The following is a 20193-nucleotide window of genomic DNA, read 5'->3' on the forward strand; positions in this document are numbered from 1 at the left end:
ATACAGTGCATAAACATACCCATTTTGGTTTGTCTCCTTGAGTTGGTGTTCTTATTTTCCAGTGACTTTTGGTTTATTCCAACACATTTACATTTATGTACTTAGCCGACACTTTTATCCAAAGTGACATACAGAGACAAGTTCCCATTTTTGTTATGAAGTTCAGGTTGTTTCCGGTTTAGGTTTTATGTCACTTTATGTCACTATCACAATTTCAGTACTCTGCATTTGTGTTCTTTACCATATCATGCCTCATGAGTTATCTTTTAAAACAGTGATTGAGTATGTGATGAAGTTTGAAAGTAGAAAAAATAATGAAGAACAAAGTCAAACTCTGCCATTTAATGGACACAGAAGAACTCAGCACAAGTCAGTCATATGCTTGCTTGTAGGTATAGTTTCTTGTCTTCATTCTTCATCTTTAGTCTAAAAAGCAAAAAAAAACCATTAAAATTAATAAAAATGATTTTGTTAAATGTTTCATAGATTTTATGTATAAAAAGTCACTTTTCTCTACATAATCATCATCTGTTGTTACCTTCCCAGCTTCACGGCTCTTGGCTCTCAGCTTGTTGACCTGGGACTCTGCGATGTCAGCGCGCTCATGAGACTCCTCCAGCTCATGCTGCACCTTCCTGTACCTGGACAGGTGAGTGTTGGCCTGCTCCTCCTGTTAGGATTACACCAGATATCCAACCCCTTTCAGAGCATTGCACTCATGGCACTGATTGTATTGGATAGAAAATGTCTAAACACTCAAGAAATTTGACATTAGACTTACAGCTTCTTCAGCTTGGCTTTTGTAGGCCTTCACTTTCAGCTGCAGCTTGTCTACCAGATCCTGCAGTCGAGTCACGTTCTTCTTGTCTTCCTCAGTCTTTGGGTGTAATAATTGTTCATGGCCTTGGTTAAACGGTTTATCATCCTGAAAGGTGTTAAGTGTCTAATTCGCGTGTGGTTTTACCTGGTAGGTGAGCTCCTTCACTCTCCTTTCATATTTGCGCACTCCTTTCACAGCGTCTGTACCACGTTTCTGTTCAGCTTCAACTTCAGCCTCCAACTCATGCACCTTCAGTAGAGAGTTATTGTCAACGGTGAAATCTCTGCCATGGCCAGCTCACCTGAGGGTTACTCACACTAGGCGATCTGAACCGTTCCAGAGCACCCCCAAAGTCTGGTTCGTTTGACTAGTATAATCTCACTCTGGCTCATTAGAAGGCAACCGTTCCTAGTATGAGTACACCCTAAGTCTGTATTTAGCCTGTAATTTACCCTGGACTCCAGTTTCTGGAGCTGTTTCTTTCCACCCTTCATAGCCAGATTCTCCGCCTCATCCAGACGGTGCTGCAGGTCTTTGACAGTCACCTCCAGGTTCTTCTTCATCCTCTCCAGGTGAGCACTGGTGTCCTGCTCCTTCTTCAGCTCCTCAGCCATCATGGCAGCCTGAATTATTGGCCAATGAAAACGAGTTAACCAATATAGATAGAATTAGCTTCCATGAATGTTTTCTTTGCTACCACATCCAGCTAAATAAGTCAAATAACTGTTTAAATTAGAATAGAGTGACAGAATGCAAACACCCACATCAGTGATGGCCTTCTTGGCTTTCTCCTCTGCATTTCTGGCCTCCTGGACTGCATCATCCACCTCACCTTGAACCTGGACCAGATCAGTCTCAAGCTTCTTCTTGGTGTTAATAAGACTCGTATTCTGCAGGATTTAAGCAGGTAGTTTAATGTATATGTAACTAATGATGTATTGTGTGATCTGAATTTGCTCTTAGTATTTAAGAATCTTTTTGTACTTGTGAGTGCAGCAGTGTCACGCGTTCGCTGGCATCCACCAGCTCCTGCTCCGCCACTTTGCGGCCTCTCTCTGTTTGCTCCAGGCCAGCTCTCAGCTCCTCAATCTCTGCTTGCATTAGGCCATTCCTGCGCTCCACCATGGCCACCTGCTCCTTCATGTCATCCTGTCCTCTGACAGCTTCATCAAGGTGCAGTTGGGCATCCTGTGGCAATGTTCTTTCTTTGTTAGTTCCATGTTATGCTTCAGTTAATTCATGTATCATATTCATTTGATCAAACACTTAAACTACTCTTTCTACAGAGGGATACCTTGAGTTGTCCTTGGACGTTCCTGAGCTGTTTCTGGGCCTCAGCAGCTTGGCGGTTGGCATGACTCAGCTGGACCTCCATCTCATTCAGATCTCCCTCCATCTTCTTTTTGACTCTCATGGCATCATTTCTGCTCCTGACCTCAGAGTCCAGAGTGCTCTGCATGGAGTCGATCACTCGTTGGCTGTTCCTCTTGATCTGTTCCATCTCCTCATCCTTCTCAGCAAGCTTCCTGTCAATCTCGCTCTTCACCTGGTTCAGTTCCAGCTGCACACGGAGAATCTTGGACTCTTCATGCTCCAGGGTGCCCTGCAAGTAGAAAAAGGAAATGATTTACATACTTTTTAAACTTGTCAAATTGTACTATATGCCTCCGGAGTTATGGGAGTATATTTGTGACGGTTTAAGAAGAAATAACATTCATTTAAGGTTTTGAACCACTACATATACAATGTTTTAATATTATTCAAAGCACTGGTGTGATGGTAGTGTTGTAGCAAAGGAATGTCACCTCGGCTTCTTCTAGTGCAGTCTGGATCTCTGATTTCTCAGATTCCACTGTCTTCTTGGCTTTCTCTAACTCATGAATGCTCTTTCCAGTCTCTCCAAGCTGCTCAGAGAGCTCAGAAATCTCCTCTGAAAGTATTTAAAAATCAATTGTACATCATTTTCTGTTTTTAAATGCATCTCTTGTTTTTAAAATCTTTGCTGTAAAAATAGAAGTGCCACTTACGTTGCAGATTTTTGTTCTCCCTCTTCAGGGTCTCGAGGTGGTCAAGAGCTTCCTCATAGGAGTTCTTCATTTTGAAAAGCTCAGTGCTGAGAGAACGAGCTTCTTTCTGAGCAGCTTCTAGTTCAGCTTGGCTTTCCTCATACTTCTGCTTCCACTCTGCTAGGACCTGGTGAAAAAGGTAATCGTTGTTAATTAGCTAAGTCCATGGTTCAAGGTTTAGATTTTCAGATTATCCACATCATTCTCACCTTGTCAAAGTTTCTCTGCTTCTTGTCAAGGTTGGCAGCCAATGCATTTGCCCTCTCCCCATCAATCATCAGGTCTTCTACCTCAGTCTGCAGCCTCTGTTTGGTCTTTTCCAGAGAGGCACACTTGGAGTTCACTGCCTCAATGGATTCTTCAGCATCCTGCAGACGCTGTGCCAGCTTTTTCCTAAAGAGAGTGGTATTAAATAATGAAATCTTACTGATATTAAATGTAGGGTAGTTAAGACTCTTTTCGTTGCTGTATTTACTTGGATTCCTCAAGCTCCTCAGTGCGCTGGATGGCATCAGTCTCATATTTGGCTCTCCACTGGGCCACCTCACTGTTGGCCTTAGACATTCCACGCTGGAGTTCAGCTTTGGCCTCCTGCTCCTCCTCATACTGCTCTCTGAGCAAATCACAGTCATGGCGGGCAGACTGAACTGCATGAGCCAGAGCGTTCTTGGCCTGTAAGGTGACACATTTTAGGATTTTAAACACTGTACCTTCTACACAATTGTTTGGATTAAAAAAAAAAACAGAACATTACAATTAATTTATTATCAAAACTAAATAATATTTGCAACTCTACCTTGATTTCTTCCTCAACATGTCTTTTGAGATCCTCAATTTGCTGAGTAAAAGCCTGTTTTCCTCTAGTTAACTGTGAAACAAGTGCTTCTTTCTCTTCCAGTTGACGGCTAAATTCACCTTAGAAACAGGTTACAGATATTAGCATGGACTGTAACAACAGAATATTTGAACTCAGTTTTGTTTTAAGATTTTTTACATGAGTCGCTTACTCACCATTTTCAGTCTGAAGTCTTGCTCGTTGTGCATTCATGTCGTTCAACTGGCGACTATTTTCATCACTTTTGGCCTTGATTTCACTCAGCTGGTCTTCAAGAGTGCGGCACATCTTCTCTAAATTACCCTAAAGAGATTAGCGATTAGCGATATGAATATGTTTGCAAAGATGATTTCGTACTTCTTAATGATCATCTAGTGACATTACCTTTGCTTTAGCCACAGCTTCCATGTTGCTTGTCAAGTCATCAATCTCCATCTTGTATTCACTCTTCTCCTTCTCCAGCTTCTGCTTGACCCGCTGGAGGTTGTCGATCTGTTCTCCGAGTTCAGCCACACTGTCAGCCTGCTTCTTTCGGAGAGCTGCAGCTGTAGCTTCATGCTGCAAGGTGGACTCCTCCAGATCACGACGCATCTTCTGGAATTCGGCTTCACGCTTCTTGTTCATCTCAATCTGAGCAGCAGTGGCACCACCAGCTTCCTCAAGCCTCTCGCTGATATCTTCAAGTTCCCTGGAAAGATCAGCTCTCTGCTTCTCCACTTTGGCACGAGCAGATCGCTCTGCTTCAATTTCCTCTTCCAGCTCCTCGATACGGGCCTGGGTGAAAAAAAAGATTCTTTACTGATATTTGTATCGTGGATTTTTCCAGCTATGCACCCACTTCACCATTTCCAATCAGAAAGATTAGAGCTAGTGTTACCTGAAGTTCTTTGATCTTCTTCTGAAGCTGTGCTCCCAAAGACTGTTCATCCTCAATCTTGCTGAGAAACTGGCTTATCTCAAAATCCTTCCTGTTTTCAAAGTAATGTTGTGTTAAATGTGTCAAATACATATTTTGTGTAATTGTGTAAAGTTAAAGATCTGATGGTCACTCACTTTTTGATCTTCTCATCTGATAGCTGTTTTTCATTCTCCAGGTCCATTATGGACTCCTGGGCCAGTTTCAGATCACCCTCAAGCTTCCTCTTGACTCTCTCAAGGTCCATACGAAGCTTCTTCTCTTGCTCCAATGAGCCCTCAAGCTATTGTTACAAAAACTGGAACATTAAAATCTGGTAAAGAGCAATAAATTTGATTTCTTATTGATGCCAAACATCTTACATCGTCCACTTGCTGCTCAAGCTTTGTCTTAGCTTTAGTCAGAGTGTTGACTTTGTCTTCCTCTGCCTGAAGGTCATCAAGAGTCTGCTGGTGTGCCTCTTGGAGGGCTTTCTTCTCTTTTGTCAGCTTGGCAATGCTCTCGTCTTGAGAGGCCATCTCCTCTGTCAGGTTTTTCACCTAAATGGAAACATTGATAATAGGTTTCATTATCAAGAGCCTGAATCTCAATCTGCAGTGTATATGAGTCTGGTTCCAAAACGCTATAAATCCATTTTGATTAATTTGAGTAAAAAAGTTTTTTCTTTACCAAGAAAGTGGCAAGCTGAAAACCACTATTTTCTGTTTCAAACTTTCACAAAGCATCTTTAGTTTATAATAACATTACAAAATTTAATCCAGATTTTGATTTTCAAATATTTATTATAAAATTAATAAATACATGATCGTTTTTTTGTTTTTGATTTCAAAATGTAATGAATGCATTGAAACAATATGAAAGTTTTTTACACAACAAAATAAGTTGATCCACATATGACAGCCTCTGAATTTTGTCAATACTAATCCTATATATAGGATACATTCAAAAATACATTAATCAGTCTTCGCTCCCAAAAATGAATTCAATGCGTCATCTTATTTGCTATAAATTAATTACAACAATAAACGAGAACATTTCTTCATGAACAAGAATAAGAGCAGCAATATCACAATAGACCACAGACATTCCAAGATAACATTTCCCTTACATTCAGCTTCCAAAAGTGCATTCGTCTTTGTCATGTTACATTAATATAGCTGACTAGTGCTATACGCTGTATTAACAAAAACATAAATGCCAAAATTTCAAACATAAAAAAATTACACTGATAAGCTATAATAATAATAATCAAATGCGATTCATCTAACAAACTCGATATTGTGTAGCTTGTCAGTGATCTACGGCTCTGTGTATTAAATGCCGCTCCATCTTAAAGCAGAAGCACGTGATGGAGATTTACCAGAGCTATTAATCACAGAATCGACTTTACTGAAGACAATCGCATGTGATTTATCATGCAGCCCTTGATTGTTGATCACAAAGTAGATGAGGAAAACTAGGATGCCGGGTGTATTCAAAGCTCCGCTATTACTGTCTAGAGTGCGTGGAATGGTGTGCTGTGGTTGGTGGAGCGGATATATTGCATTCTGCAGAAAAGGGAGACTGGCATTTGACGCGGTTTGGAAAAAAAAAGGGTAAAAAACATAACCTACTAACTCGGTCGATATTGCATTTTCCATCAAATTAAAAATTGCCTTATCAATACCGACCAGATAAAATACTGATTTTGGCAGAAACTTAAAAAAAAGATGTTAAAAAGATGATTTTGGAACAAATCCCTTCATATACATGTATATATAAATATATATAATATACAAACACACACACACATATGAATACTGACTTTATTCTCTGTTGCATGTTTTTCCTTCTCCACTTTTGCCAAGGTGAGCTCCAGGTCATCAATGTCTTTTTTCAGCTCAGAGCATTCGTCCTCCAGTTTCCTCTTCTTGGCAGTCAGTTCAGCATTGATTTCCTCCTCATCCTCCAGTCTCTCGTTTGTCTCTTTGAGTTTGCCCTCGAGCTGGATCTTGCTTTTGATGAGCCCTTCACATCTCTCCTCAGCATCAGAGAGGCTTTCAGATTCCTGTTCATTGACATGGATATAGTTAATCACTTATGTTAAGGGATGCATGAAATATTGGCCACCATATATTAATAATATACATTAATTGTTCTGTTATCGTTATTAAACTGATATGTGAATACGGCCAATATCTTAGTGCCGATAAATAATGCATTATTTCCTGCAGAGACATTGAGAGATTGTCATATATATATATATATATATATATATATATATATATTTATATATATATTTATATATAAACTTTATAATGAGAATTCTATTATAACGAAACCTTATGAATTCTTTCGGTTTGGTTTCCATATTTCAGCTCGTTGTTCAGAAAGAGCCAAGAGCGCATCCACAGCACATTCTGATTAGCACATAACTTAGTTCAGGTTCACGTGTGCATTTGCATCTTTTTGTACATATATAAGTTGTAGTATTATATTTATGTTGTATAAATATCTGAATATATGATGCGTTTCTTTGTGTGAAAAAAGCTGGCAGCACTTCAGTATACAGGTGTTCATTCTGTGCTTTAGCTGCACACAGACAGGTTGAACAGCACTGCAAAACAATAATAACTATAATTGGGAATGTTATAAACATAATATTAAAAAGACAATATTACCGTGATAAAAAAGTTGTGAATTATTTTGGTTTATTTGTCATGTTTCGACGCGTTGTTACAGAAAGATCGTGTCCACGACACATTTGACTATTCGATGTTTGTAGAGCGGGTGCATTGCAATATTGGAAATAGGCTACTTCTGTTTTAAACTGTGAAGGCCAGCCAGTGGATATCATACAAGCAATGTGCAAACTTTGTGCAAGTCAAACATATGCAGGTGAACATCTTTTATCCATGATAGTGAAAGTAAAAACTGAGCGCGCTCTCGGCGTCTGGCGACACACACATTAACAGCGCGTATTCTCTCAGAGACGACGAGAGACTCATTGTAGGCTATGACAGACCTGTTTTTAAGATGTTTTTTTCAGTGAGGAGTAGCTTAAGCTTATAGCCTATTTTTATTTTCCTCACAGGTCAAAGCGTGTCAGTTATGCGTTAATGTGCTATGAAATTGTTGCCAAGCAAATTAGTTCTAATATTCATTTAATAATAAAAGTAACCTAATAATGCTAGACAGGAAATAGCAGGCCTACATTAATTGCAAATGACAAATACTCTCAATAATGACAATATTTAGTGATTTTGACAATATCTCTGGCTATAGTCCTTACATGATTATCGTCTTTCAACACACTTCATCATCTTAATGCCCCCGCCCCCCACCACCCTATCCACTACACCACTGTCCATGGCATGATTTTTTTTTTTTACACGTTAAGTACTGTTGTCCATTAACTTGTTTCCATTATTGAAGCATTATTTTATTTATTTGTAAGGCTGGTTTATGTTTGATTTATGTTGAAGTGTTTAATGCCTTTTAATGGTGAATCTTTTTTGGTAACGAGGCTTTAAAAAATTATGTAAAATGTGGATTTAGACTTATCTGCCAACATATCGATTATCGTATCAGCCAAAATTGTCATATCAGTGCATCCCTACTTATGTTCATAGCTGCAGGATCCATATTGGGATAAATAAGAGCTGAAATACTCACAGAAGTTACTTGCTGTAGAAGATCGTGTTTCTCCTGAACAAGTGACACCATTTTCTCCTCAAGCTCCTTCTTTTTAGCTAATGCCTTTGTTAAATCTTCTTTCATTTTCTCAAAGTTCTCCTTCATTGATGCCATTTCTTTTTCACTCTCTGCACTCTTCAGAAGAGGCTTGATCTTGAAGTACACCTTCATCCATGGCCAATGTTTTACATTCATGAATGAGCGGATGTTGTATTGGATGGAATAAATTGCCTCCCTGTGTAAATTGTAATCAGTAAATCAGCCTTTATCACACTGTGCAACTAAACAGTTGTGTTTCAGACATTATTGCAAGTACCTCCTCTCCGTCATTTTGACATACTCCTTCCTCATGACATATCCTCGGGCCAAGGCCTGAGTCATGGTAACCAGACTTGATAGTTTTTCATCTCTCATCTCCTCAAGAGTACCCAACAGACCAGCTTTAAAGAACACCTACAAGAACATTTGTAATATATTATTGGTGTAGTGTTGAAGAAGCCAATTAACGCTTTTCAGAGTAGATGTGGCCTGGGATATGGCCCTAATAATAATTGAGATTGGCTGTTCCAGTAATTCCAGTGGGGAAAAACCTATATTATGGCCTATACTATAGTACTGAATGACATTTGGGAGAATTATGTCCTTTCTTTTTTGATGTAACAGTTTGAGGAGGCACGACAGTGTCTGGTACACAAAGTGGAGTACATATAGAAATATTTTGTGTAATCTGGTGTGGAATAAGGCTTGACTGACACAAAGCCTAGACTTGAATGCCTGAATTCAAAAGCTTCAGGCCTTCCTTCCTCATACTGTTGCAGGACAATTGGAAGGACTGAATTCTCTACAATGTCATTGTGTTGTAGCAGAGTAAAAAATTTGAAGGAAAGAGTTGAAATAGTTTTGTCCACATGGTGTATTTGCTGAAAAGCTCACCTTGGTATGTCCAAATTTGTATTGGGTGTGGTCAATATCAATAGAGCCCAAGAGTTTCTCTGTAGCCTTTTTGTTGTCAATGAAGTGTCCCTCAGGGATGACAGCAGCATTTAATACTTTGTATCTAGAGGACATTTAGGGGAAAGTAGTATTCTTGTGAAATATGTTAGGAGGTGAAGATTAGGTAATACATCATTTCTAAGTAAGAAGTTGCAAAAAGATGTCATTACCTCTGCTTGAAGTCACCGTAGTGGATTCTGCTGGGAAAACCCTTCGTGCAGATTCTGATGCCCTCCAGCACACCATTACACCTGAGCTGGTGGATAACAAGGAAGTTCTCCATCAGACCTGAAATGCAAATGTTCTTAAGGTTCAGTTTTTTTTTCTAAACTGTGATTTATTTGAGTCTTCAAGGATCAAGGTTACCTGGAGTCTTGGTTTCATTAGGAATCAAGCAGCGCACAAAGTGAGGGTGAGTGCTCCTCAGGTTAGACATCAGTTTACCCAAGTTTTCCTGTGGAAAGTTTGTGATTAATCTAATCTGTAATGGTGAAAAATTCACAAACTTTAATTAGAGAGAGAATCTGTTTACCCTAAAAACTGCAGACACCGTCTGGAAGGAACCACCCTTCTTCTTGCCTCCTTTCTTTGCACCTCCCTCTGCTATATATCAGTGACAGAGGTTTTTTTTGTTAATCTTGTGTTGCTGTTCATTAAACCCTTCAATAATCTCTATTTGTGTCTTGTTGATTCTAACTATTCTCTTGCATAGATATACTTCATATTTTAAAACTCCAAAGTCTATGGCACTCTACTGGTCTTATTCTTTTTTCTTAGTTTTTGTATAACAAGGTGTCTTGTACATAATTCAAACACAAAGGAATTGAGGAAATGCAAATGTTTGTACCTTCTGGCACAGCGACATACAGCAAGGCCAGCACTTTGAGTGCTGACTTTTGGTAAAGTTGCACGACAGAGTCGTTCAGTGGATCCTTGTTCTTCTCCAACCAGCCAGTAATGTTGTAGTCCACAGTGCCGGCGTAGTGCACCAGAGAGAAGTGGGCCTCTGCCTTACCTTTGCCAGGCTTGGGCTTCTCGAAAGCTGAACATTTTCCCAGATGCTGGTCATGCAGCTTGTTTTTGAAGCTTGAGTCTGTAGCCTTTGGGAACATGCACTCCTCTTCAAGAATGGAGAAGATGCCCATTGGCTGTTGAAGAAATATTCCCACTTAAGAACAGGCACAGTGAGATCGTTATTTTAATTTACTGAATATCCTCTTACCTTCTCAATGAGCTCAATGCAGGTAGCCAAGTCCATACCAAAGTCAATGAACGCCCATTCAATGCCTTCTTTCTTGTACTCCTCTTGCTCCAGAACAAACATGGTGTGGTTGAAGAACTGTTGCAGTTTCTCATTTGTGAAGTTAATGCAAAGCTGCTCCAAGCTGTTATACTGATAATTCAACAGAAGCAATTATTGCAACTCACTGTTATCTTGTATGTCTTGATTCTTTCAGAGACATTAATGACTGATACTCACATCAAAGATCTCAAATCCAGCGATGTCCAGCACACCGATGTAGTACTCTCTAGGATTCGTCGTGTTCAACATCTCATTGATACGGACGACCATCCACAAGAACATTTTCTCATAGACAGACTTGCAGAGTGCAGAGACTGCATTGTTCACCTGACAGATTCAAAGGTCAATGTATTATTACCGTTGCTTCTCACGATGACTATGTCTGAGATATTTCTCACTGTATCCACAAGTTAAATGTGTTGATGAAGTCATCACCTGTGGTACTGTCTGGCCTTTGGTCACCATCTCATTCCCGACCTTCACTCTGGGGTAACACAGAGCTTTCAGCATGTCAGCAGAGTTGATGCCCATGAGGTAGGAGATTTTATCAGCAGCTAAGGAAGCAGAGTTTTATGCATTATTGTTGCTAATTAAGTGACCATTTTTATATGTTAATTTGTGCTCAAATTACTTACCCTCATTGCCGTCAGGTTCGGCCTGCTCCTCTCTCTGCTTCTGTTTGAACTTCATGGCCCCATGATGCATCACCGCACCTGTCAGCTTGTAGATGCTGATCTTCTCATCAGCAGTGAAGCCCAGAATGTCAATGGCAGTCTGTTTTTACACAGACCAAATAAATCATATAGTTTATTGGAGTACTTTATACTGTGTCATGCACTATTCAGTTAAAGCTTGTGTTTTTCTGATGTTTACTTGCTCAGAAATTTTGCAAAAAATCTAAAATACTACTACTAATAATAATATTGCAGCTATCCACATACATCTGTGGCAATGAACTCCTCCACATCATCGATGCTCTTGACAGTGATTTCACCCTGGCTGATCATTGGATAGTCGTAAGGGTTGGTGGTGATGAGCAGGGCCTTTGTAAAGAATTGATGTGTAGTATGTTGCCAGTGCTCTCAAATATAGAAATAACTGAAACACACAATCCTGTAGATTTCTCACCGAGCAGCTCTGGCTTGTGTCCAGTCATGAGCTGGTAGAAGATGTGGTAACTCCTCTCAGCAGACAGCTGGAATGTTACCCTTGACTTTTCTAGCAGATCTTTCCAAGAAAAAGTGTGGTAAAAATACATTGTTTTCAATTGATTAAACCACATCTTAAACTCCAAATAAAATGTTTGGCTTAAAACAGTGTTGACTCACAAGTTTCAATATCTGCTTTGGCCAGTTTACCAGTGCCCGAAAAGTGAATCCTGATGAATTTACCCTAGATTGAAATCATTGATAAAAGCTCAACTGTTTGTGATTGAAAATTAATGATGTTATTAATAATGATTCATCGCTGCAACTTACAAAACGAGAGGAGTTGTCGTTCCTTATAGTCTTGGCGTTACCATAAGCCTCCAGCAGAGGGTTGGCTGCAATGATCTGGTCCTCCAGTGATCCCTAGACGTAATTGTAGCACAGTGGGTAGTCATGAGGTGAATCACAAACACTGTCATCAATAACATTGTCTAGAATAGATATTCACTAACCTGCATTTTTCCAGGGCCAGAGTCTGTCTTCTTTGGACCAGCCATCGCAACAGTTGCAAAGTACTGAATGACACGTTTTGTGTTCACAGTCTTTCCTGCTCCAGATTCTCCACTGGAGATTTATATTAGAGCATCATTTAGTCATAAATCTTTAACTGATTTACAATCATAAGTGAAAAGCTTCAGGTTGTGTCAGCAGAAGAATATTTACTCACGTAATCAGGACAGACTGGTTCTCACGATCTGAAATTAAACCATGAAATATTAACAGGATATATAAATATAGGTAGCACTCTATATTAACTTGAAGCTATTAAGTGTTTGTTTGTTTGTTTTTTGCCATTATTATTAGATTAAAAGGTTATATCCTAAAGTTAACATTTCAGTTATTTATTCATGTACTTAAGTACAAATAGAAGATAAAATAATGCAAATTAATGGTTGTTATCAAACACTTACTAATTGATAATTCATTTGAACTGTACTACTCCGTTTCCTCAGCTTAAAAACCTCATTTAGGTACCGTTTATAAAGAAGTTGTTAACTAAGGATAAAAAAAACATCAGTAATCTTTGATATAAAGATACTATTTGGAGTTAATTGAGCTTTTCTATGAACTCCTTTCATAGAGCAACAGCAATTTATAGACAATGAATTATAGGCTAACACTTCATGCTAGTTATTATAAAGTGTATTTTTCATTGTCTCTTTAACTGTTATATGTTGAGACTGTTGGAATCCACTTACCTGTGAGCATGAACTGGTAGGCGTTGTCAGAGATGGAGAAGATGTGAGGTGGGGCTTCAATCCTCTTTTTGCCTCTGTATCCACTCACGACAACTGCGTCGTACACTGGGAGCCATTTGTATGGATTGACAGTGGCACAGAACAAGCCAGAGTAGGTCTGAAATGGAGATCGTCCAGTTTTACAATGTTTCTGCCCTATTCTAGGAATAAATTATGATTTACTTACATAGATCATCCACGCTGCGTAACGCTCTTTGAGGTTAAACAGCACAGAAGGCTCATTGAGATGGGTCATCATGGCCATGTCCTCCATTTTGTCAAATTTGGGAGGATTCCTTGGGAAGATTTGATCTTCCTTTACTGTGACAGTCTGTAATGAACTTTTTTTTAGACTTTTTGTACACATATTTCTACACTATTAAAGTGAAAAACTTTAACATTTGAAGACTCAAGCACAGTCACATATGAAATATTATTTTTTAATATTTGATACTTACTTTCCCACAGTCAGTTTTGACAGTAGCTTTGCCAGCCTCTATACTAATAAGAGTACTTTTCAAGTACATCTCAGCTGGATCTGTCACGAAGAATGCTGTTTTGGCATCGAATTTAGCAGTCTGAGCCTCGAGTCTCTCTCTTTCTGGCTTCCGGAGGTAAATGGCCGCCGGGCCGAAACACTCCATTTCACCATCTCCCATGATTGTACTTCACTGTGGAGCACAACTGACATCACCATGCTGATATACTTCATTAGATTCACTTTTTGATTGTCATTGTCTAACTTTCAACTCTAACTCTCCTAATACATTCCAATCAGTTAAACCAAACAGATCATATTGTCACCATCAGTTGGGAAGTTCTTTACCTTGTATTAATCTCAGATGGAAATTGCAGCTGGCAAGTCCAGGATTCTGAAATATAAAAATTATAAATGACTATATACTAATTAGTAATACATATATAATTATAATTATATATAGGTAGATAGACAGTAGACAGATAGATAGATAGATAGATAGATAGATAGATAGATAGATAGATAGATAGATAGATAGATAGATAGATAGATAGATAGACAGATAGATAGATAGTGACTCACCGTATTTTGATGGGCAACTGTGCTGCAATCAGAGGTTGTCATTTATATAGTATCTTAACTGAAGACTCAGCTGAACTGTTCAGCTGGATTTGGTCATGTTATTCTACATGGTTTATGATGATGCATCCCAGTTCTAGTGGAAAATAGCAGCAGGCTGTCGTTCATTTGTTTTGTGGGTTTGCTGGAGCATGTGATATTTAAATTATTTTAATGGTTTAGATCAACTGAACAGTCTTTCTATACTTAAATTCATTATGTTAATATGTTTTAATTTTAAAGCAATAACATGTTAATCATAGACATTTGGATAATATACTTATATGACATAAAAGTTTAACAGTCCATGTTTTTCTTATGTTTTGTCTTGTCTTTTTAATGTAGGCTTTCTTGTTGAGTGTATGTTTGTTTGCAATGTTTAATTTGATGTCACCGAGGTCTTATTTCAATGTTGCTTCTTATTTCAACCTTGGCAAAGAGGAGGAACTTGATTCAGATGTGAAGAAGCAGTCAGCTGTCACTACTATTTAATTTTAGAGGTGAAAGCAAGACTAGCACCATGTGATGACTAAAAGTTTTTACTTTTGATAATATCATGATCATATTAATAACGTACTTCATGGTCATATAATGACTATCAAACTTATAAACAGAATGTTCATATATGGACAAATTATAAATATAGCACAGTGAGAGCTCATGTTTGTATTAAGTTTAGGTTACACATCCAGGCCACTATGAAGACTTATTGTGATGACCTATCATGACATTAGTGTAAGATTTCTCAGTACGTGCACTGCTTTTTCAATTGACTGTACTTTTGAAATAAATAAATAATTAATTAATTGAAAGTAATAATGTTTATGACTAGCTCTAACTCTATAGATTTATGTTTGTATGTTAACATTCATTAGCTGCTCCAGTATACTATTGTAATAGATTGTTATTAACTGACTTTGTGTTAGAGTCACAAGCCTAGGAATTTTGCTTGATTTTAATATAAATTTACAGACAACAGTAACCATACTTAGAAGCATTTGGCCCAAAGATGAATAAGTACTACACACTTATTCATCTTTGGGCCAATTGCTTCTGAGTATGGTGAGTTGCATTTCCAGATGCATTCCTATATGAATATGGTACTGTTTGTTATCACACCAGGATATACCATCAGGAATCAGATATCATCAGGAAACATGGTGTTAGCTTTCACTGTTATGCTGATGATACTCAGCTCTATATTTCTTCGCAGCCTGGTGAAACACACCAATTTGAAAAACTAATGGATTGCATAGTCGATATAAAAAACTGGATGACGAGTAATTTCTTACTGCTAAATTCTGAAAAAACAGAGGTGTTAATTATAGGACCTAAAAACTCTGCTTGTAATAACCTAGAACACTGTCTAAGACTTGATGGTTGCTCTGTCAATTCTTCATCATCGGTTAGGAACCTAGGTGTGCTACTTGATCGCAATCTTTCCTTAGAAAGCCACGTTTCTAGCATTTGTAAAACTGCATTTTTCCATCTCAAAAATATATCTAAATTACGTCCTATGCTCTCAATGTCAAATGCAGAAATGTTAATCCATGCATTTATGACCTCAAGGTTAGATTATTGTAATGCTTTATTGGGTGGTTGTTCTGCACGCTTAGTAAACAAACTACAGCTAGTCCAAAATGCAGCAGCAAGAGTTCTTACTAGAACCAGGAAGTATGACCATATTAGCCCGGTCCTTTCAACACTGCACTGGCTCCCTATCAAGCATCGCATAGATTTTAAAATATTGCTTATTACTTATAAAGCCCTGAATGGTTTAGCACCTCAGTATTTGAATGAGCTCCATTTACATTATAATCCTCTACGTCCGCTACGTTCTCAAACCTCAGGCAATTTGATAATACCTAGAATATCAAAATCAACTGCAGGCGGCAGATCCTTTTCCTATTTGGCGCCCAAACTCTGGAATAACCTACCTAACATTGTTCGGGAGGCAGACACACTCTTGCAGTTTAAATCTAGATTAAAGACCCATCTCTTTAACCTGGCATACACATAACATACTAATATGCTTTTATTATCCAAATCCGTTAAAGGATTTTTAGGCTGCATTAATTAGGTAAACCGGAACCGGAAACACTTCCCATAACAACCTATGTACTTGCTACATCATTAAAAGAATGGCATCTACGCTAATATTTGTCTGTTTCTCTCTTGTTCCGAGGTCACCGTGGCCACCATATCCAGTCTGTGTCCAGATCAGAGGGTCACTGCAGTCACCCGGATCCAGTACGTATCCAGACCAGATGGTGGATCAGCACCTAGAAAGGCCCTCTACATCCCTGAAAGACAGCGGAGACCAGGACAACTAGAGCCCCAGATACAGATCCCCTGTAAAGACCTTGTCTCAGAGGAGCACCAGGACAAGACCACAGGAAACAGATGATTCTTCTGCACAATCTGACTTTGCTGCAGTCTGGAATTGAACTACTGGTTTCGTCTGGTCAGAGGAGAACAGGCCCCCCAACTGAGCCTGGTTTCTCCCAAGGTTTTTTTCTCCATTCTGTCACCGATGGAGTTTCGGTTCCTTGCCGCTGTCGCCTCTGGCTTGCTTAGTTGGGGACACTTCATCTACAGCGATATTGTTGACTTGATTGCAAATAAATGCACAGACACTATTTAACTGAACAGAGATGACATAACTGAATCCAATGATGAACTGCCTTTAACTATCATTTTTGCATTATTGACACTGTTTTCCTAATGAATGTTGTTCAGTTGCTTTGACGCAATGTATTTTGTTTAAAGCGCTATATAAATAAAGGTGACATTGACATTGACACCACATCTGTCCTAAGTGCATCAAGTCAAATACGGAACGTCAAACCACAAAATCATTTACTTTTCTTGAATGTAGTTTTTGTTTCATTATAGTTTTAGTCGACTAAATATCAAATCAACCATGAATTTAGTCAGCTAAAATCTAATGGGTTTAGTTACAGTGCATTTATAAAGCATTTCTCTAAAACTTCCAAACATATTACAGTATGTAGGTTTGATATTAAGGTTTTATCATGATAGACATTTCTTGTATTTGGCAGTTTGGCAGGTTAGACAATAGTTTCAATTTGGCTCAAGTAGATTCCATTAGGTTAATAACCTTAAATGAAAAAAAGAAAAACAAAGAAAAGGATATATCATTACTTTGGATGAAATGTTAACAACTGTGAACAAATACAATTTAAATAAACAATTTACAATTTTCTACTTTTGTTCATTCATATTTTTAGCTTATTTTCTCTTCTTATGCAACCATAACATTTATAAAATTTTACGTGGACAGTTTAAGCAAACATATTAGATCTATGGCATTTTACTGCATTTATGCACTTATGATTACACGAAAGTTGTGCGTCATACACCTAATAATAATAATTGAAGCATAATACAAATGACTGTTTTCCTTCATATTATAATAATCAAATAACATGGATTCAAGTGACAATCAGTCCTTCTTATAATTAAAGAGAGATATTTCCATACCATCAGTGTCCCTGAGATGACCGACAGCTGATGCGTTTCCCATTTTGTGCATCACTCACAACCTTTTAACCCTCCAGCACAAATCATCTTCATGCTGATACAGAAAGTGTTCGTGCGTGTAATCCGCGTTGTTATCTCACTGTTGTTATTCTGCACTCTAGTTCCCTATCTGTCGGTCACTACGTTCTACGTTGTTTCTTTCTGTTTCGCCGCTGGTCCAATGGCCGGCGACACCTGCTTTGTCAATAAAAGATCAATTTCCCTTTCCTCCTAGTTGCAAGGCTCCTGGGTTGACGATGAGCAATGCACTGCCTCCTCATTCTCACCCACGACGCCCCCTTTCGCCAGCGATCACAGGGACTTGGTCACAGAGAGCAGTTGTGCGATCACAGGGACTTGGTGCTCCGGCACCTCAGTCAGTTGGGGCTTCAGGTCAACAGAGTGAAGAGCAAGCTCTCCCTTGTGCAGAGCATCTCTTATCTCGGTATGGAGTTAGACTCGGTGAGTATGACGGCACAGCTCACCACCGAGCGTGCCCAGTCAGTGCTGAACTGCCTGAGTTCCTTCAGAGGCAGGACAGTGATACCACTAAAACACTTTCAAAGGCTCCTGGGGCATATGGCATCTGCAGCCGCTGTCACGCTGCTTGGGTTGCTCCATATGAGGCCACTTCAGCACTGGTTGCACTCCCGAGTCCCGAGATGGGAATGGCGCCGCGGTACACATTGTGTCACCACCACACCGATGTATCGCCGCCGATTCAGTCCCTGGTCGGACCTTGCCTTTCTACGGGCCGGCGTGCCCTTAGAACAAGTGTCCCGACATGTTGTTGTCACAACAGATGCCTCCAACACGGTCTGGGGTGTGACATGCAATGGGCAGGCAGCTTCAGGGTCCTGGACAGGACCTCGACTGCTTTGGCACATCAACTGTCTGGAGTTGCTGGCAGTGCATCTAGCCTTGCGGCAGTTTCGGCCGCTGTTGCTAGACAGGCACGTGTTGAGCCGCACGGACAACACTGCGGCTGTTTTGTACATCAACTGACAGGGCGGTCTACGATCACGTCGCATGTCTCAACTCGCCCGCCATCTCCTCCTCTGGAGTCAGACGCGGCTCAAGTCGCTGCGCGCTATCCACATCCCGGGGGAGCTCAATAGTGCAGCCGACGCACTCTCACGACAGCTCACCTTTCCCAGGGAATGGTGACTCCATCCCCAGACGGTCCAGCTGATCTGGAGTCGATTTGGGGAAGCCCAGGTAGACCTGTTTGGTTCCCACAAGTCCTCCCACTGCCAGCTGTACTATTCCCTGTCCTAGGCCCCCCTGGGCATGGATGCAATGCCACACAGCTGGCCTCAGGCTCTACGCAAGTATGCATTTCCCCCAGTGAGCCTGCTCACACAGATGCTGTGCAAGGTCAGGGAGGACGAGGAACAGGTCCTGTTGGATGCGCCTTACTGGCCCACCCGGACCTGGTTTTCGGAACTCATGCTCCTCGTGACAGCCCCTCCCTGGCGCATCCCCCTGAGGAGGGACCTCCTCACTCAGGGACTTGGCACCATTTGGCACAGAGGGGTCCCTTTGAGCCGCTGGATTCAGTCGAGCTTAAGTTCCTGTCTCTCAAGACAGCTCTCCTGGTTGCGCTCACTTCCATCAAAAAGGTCGGGGACCTCCAAGCATTTTCGGTAAGTGAAGAGTGCCTTGTGTTCGGGCCGGCCTACTCTCACGTTGTCCTGAGACCCCGGCCGGGATACGTGCCCAAGGTTCCCACCACTCCCTTCCAAGACCAGGTGGTGAACCTGCAAGCGCTGCCCCTGGAGGAGGCAGATCCAGCCTGTAAGAGCACTTTGCAAATACGTGGACCGCACCCTCTGAGCAGCTCCCGGTCTGCTTTGGAGGTCAGCAGAAGGGGAAGGCTGTCTCCAAGCAGAGGTTGGCTCACTGGATAGTGGATGCCATCGCCTTGGCGTATCATTCCCAAGGCGAGCCGTGCCCCCTAGGGGTGAGGGCCCACTCCACACGGAGTATGGCCTCCTCCTATGCGCTGGCGTACAGCGCCTCTCTGGCAGACATCTGTCGAGCTGCGGGCTGGGCGACACCCAACACCTTTGCAAGGTTTTACAACCTCCGTGTAGAGCCAGTTTCTTTCCGTGTGTTGGGTAACAGGTATTTGGCTGGAAGGGCTGGCTGAGTGTCACGCTTGCTGCGCCATTCCCCCTAATACGGGGATGTGAGTGCCTTTCTTCTCCCAGTAGATTTTCCCCGGTTGGCGTACCCTGGTCGAGCATTCTCCAGCACCCTCGGCAGTCAGACTTGGCAGAGCAGTCTGTCGCCAGGCCCAGTACTGGTGTTAGCATGCCCGGAGTTCCGGTCAGCCCCTGTACTGGGCTAGGTGTACATATGGCTTGATTCCCTACGGCTTATCCCATAGGTGTATTCTTCCATGGTAAGGTTTCCCTCTTGGCAAACCTGTGTCTTCCCTTGACAGAACCGCTCTGTCAGTTTCTTCTGGCAGCTGTTCCATCCCTACTCTAAGGTA

General features: G+C 40.6%; 1 protein-coding gene across 2 annotated transcripts; it reads right to left on the bottom strand.

The window, feature by feature from the left end:
- Positions 1-327: 327 nt before the first annotated feature.
- Positions 328-13945, bottom strand: LOC132157525 (myosin heavy chain, fast skeletal muscle-like). Of its 2 annotated transcripts, none has more exons than XM_059566898.1 (40): positions 13881-13945; positions 13513-13725; positions 13242-13385; positions 13016-13172; positions 12484-12511; positions 12269-12380; positions 12087-12179; positions 11937-12000; positions 11737-11835; positions 11550-11653; positions 11244-11382; positions 11044-11162; positions 10786-10935; positions 10528-10698; positions 10153-10453; positions 9838-9905; positions 9672-9759; positions 9476-9593; positions 9246-9369; positions 8629-8765; positions 8292-8547; positions 6442-6684; positions 5000-5176; positions 4775-4920; positions 4599-4689; positions 4106-4495; positions 3898-4024; positions 3683-3801; positions 3362-3558; positions 3096-3279; positions 2848-3013; positions 2626-2750; positions 2115-2423; positions 1805-2008; positions 1585-1710; positions 1273-1443; positions 965-1069; positions 782-877; positions 539-670; positions 328-426 (listed from the first exon to the last, which is right to left on the bottom strand). In XM_059566898.1, the coding sequence occupies exons 2-40, from the start codon at positions 13711-13713 to the stop codon at positions 409-411; spliced, it is 5799 nt and encodes a 1932-aa protein (XP_059422881.1). In that variant the 5' UTR covers positions 13714-13725; positions 13881-13945; the 3' UTR covers positions 328-408. The 2 variants fall into 2 exon arrangements, with proteins under 2 accessions (XP_059422881.1, XP_059422880.1); XM_059566897.1 differs by having other exon boundaries at positions 9838-9908.
- Between the last annotated feature and the right edge of the window lie 6248 nt (positions 13946-20193).

Source organism: Carassius carassius, chromosome 14 (genome assembly GCF_963082965.1).
Source record: "Carassius carassius chromosome 14, fCarCar2.1, whole genome shotgun sequence".
NCBI classification, from domain to species: Eukaryota; Metazoa; Chordata; class Actinopteri; order Cypriniformes; family Cyprinidae; genus Carassius; species Carassius carassius.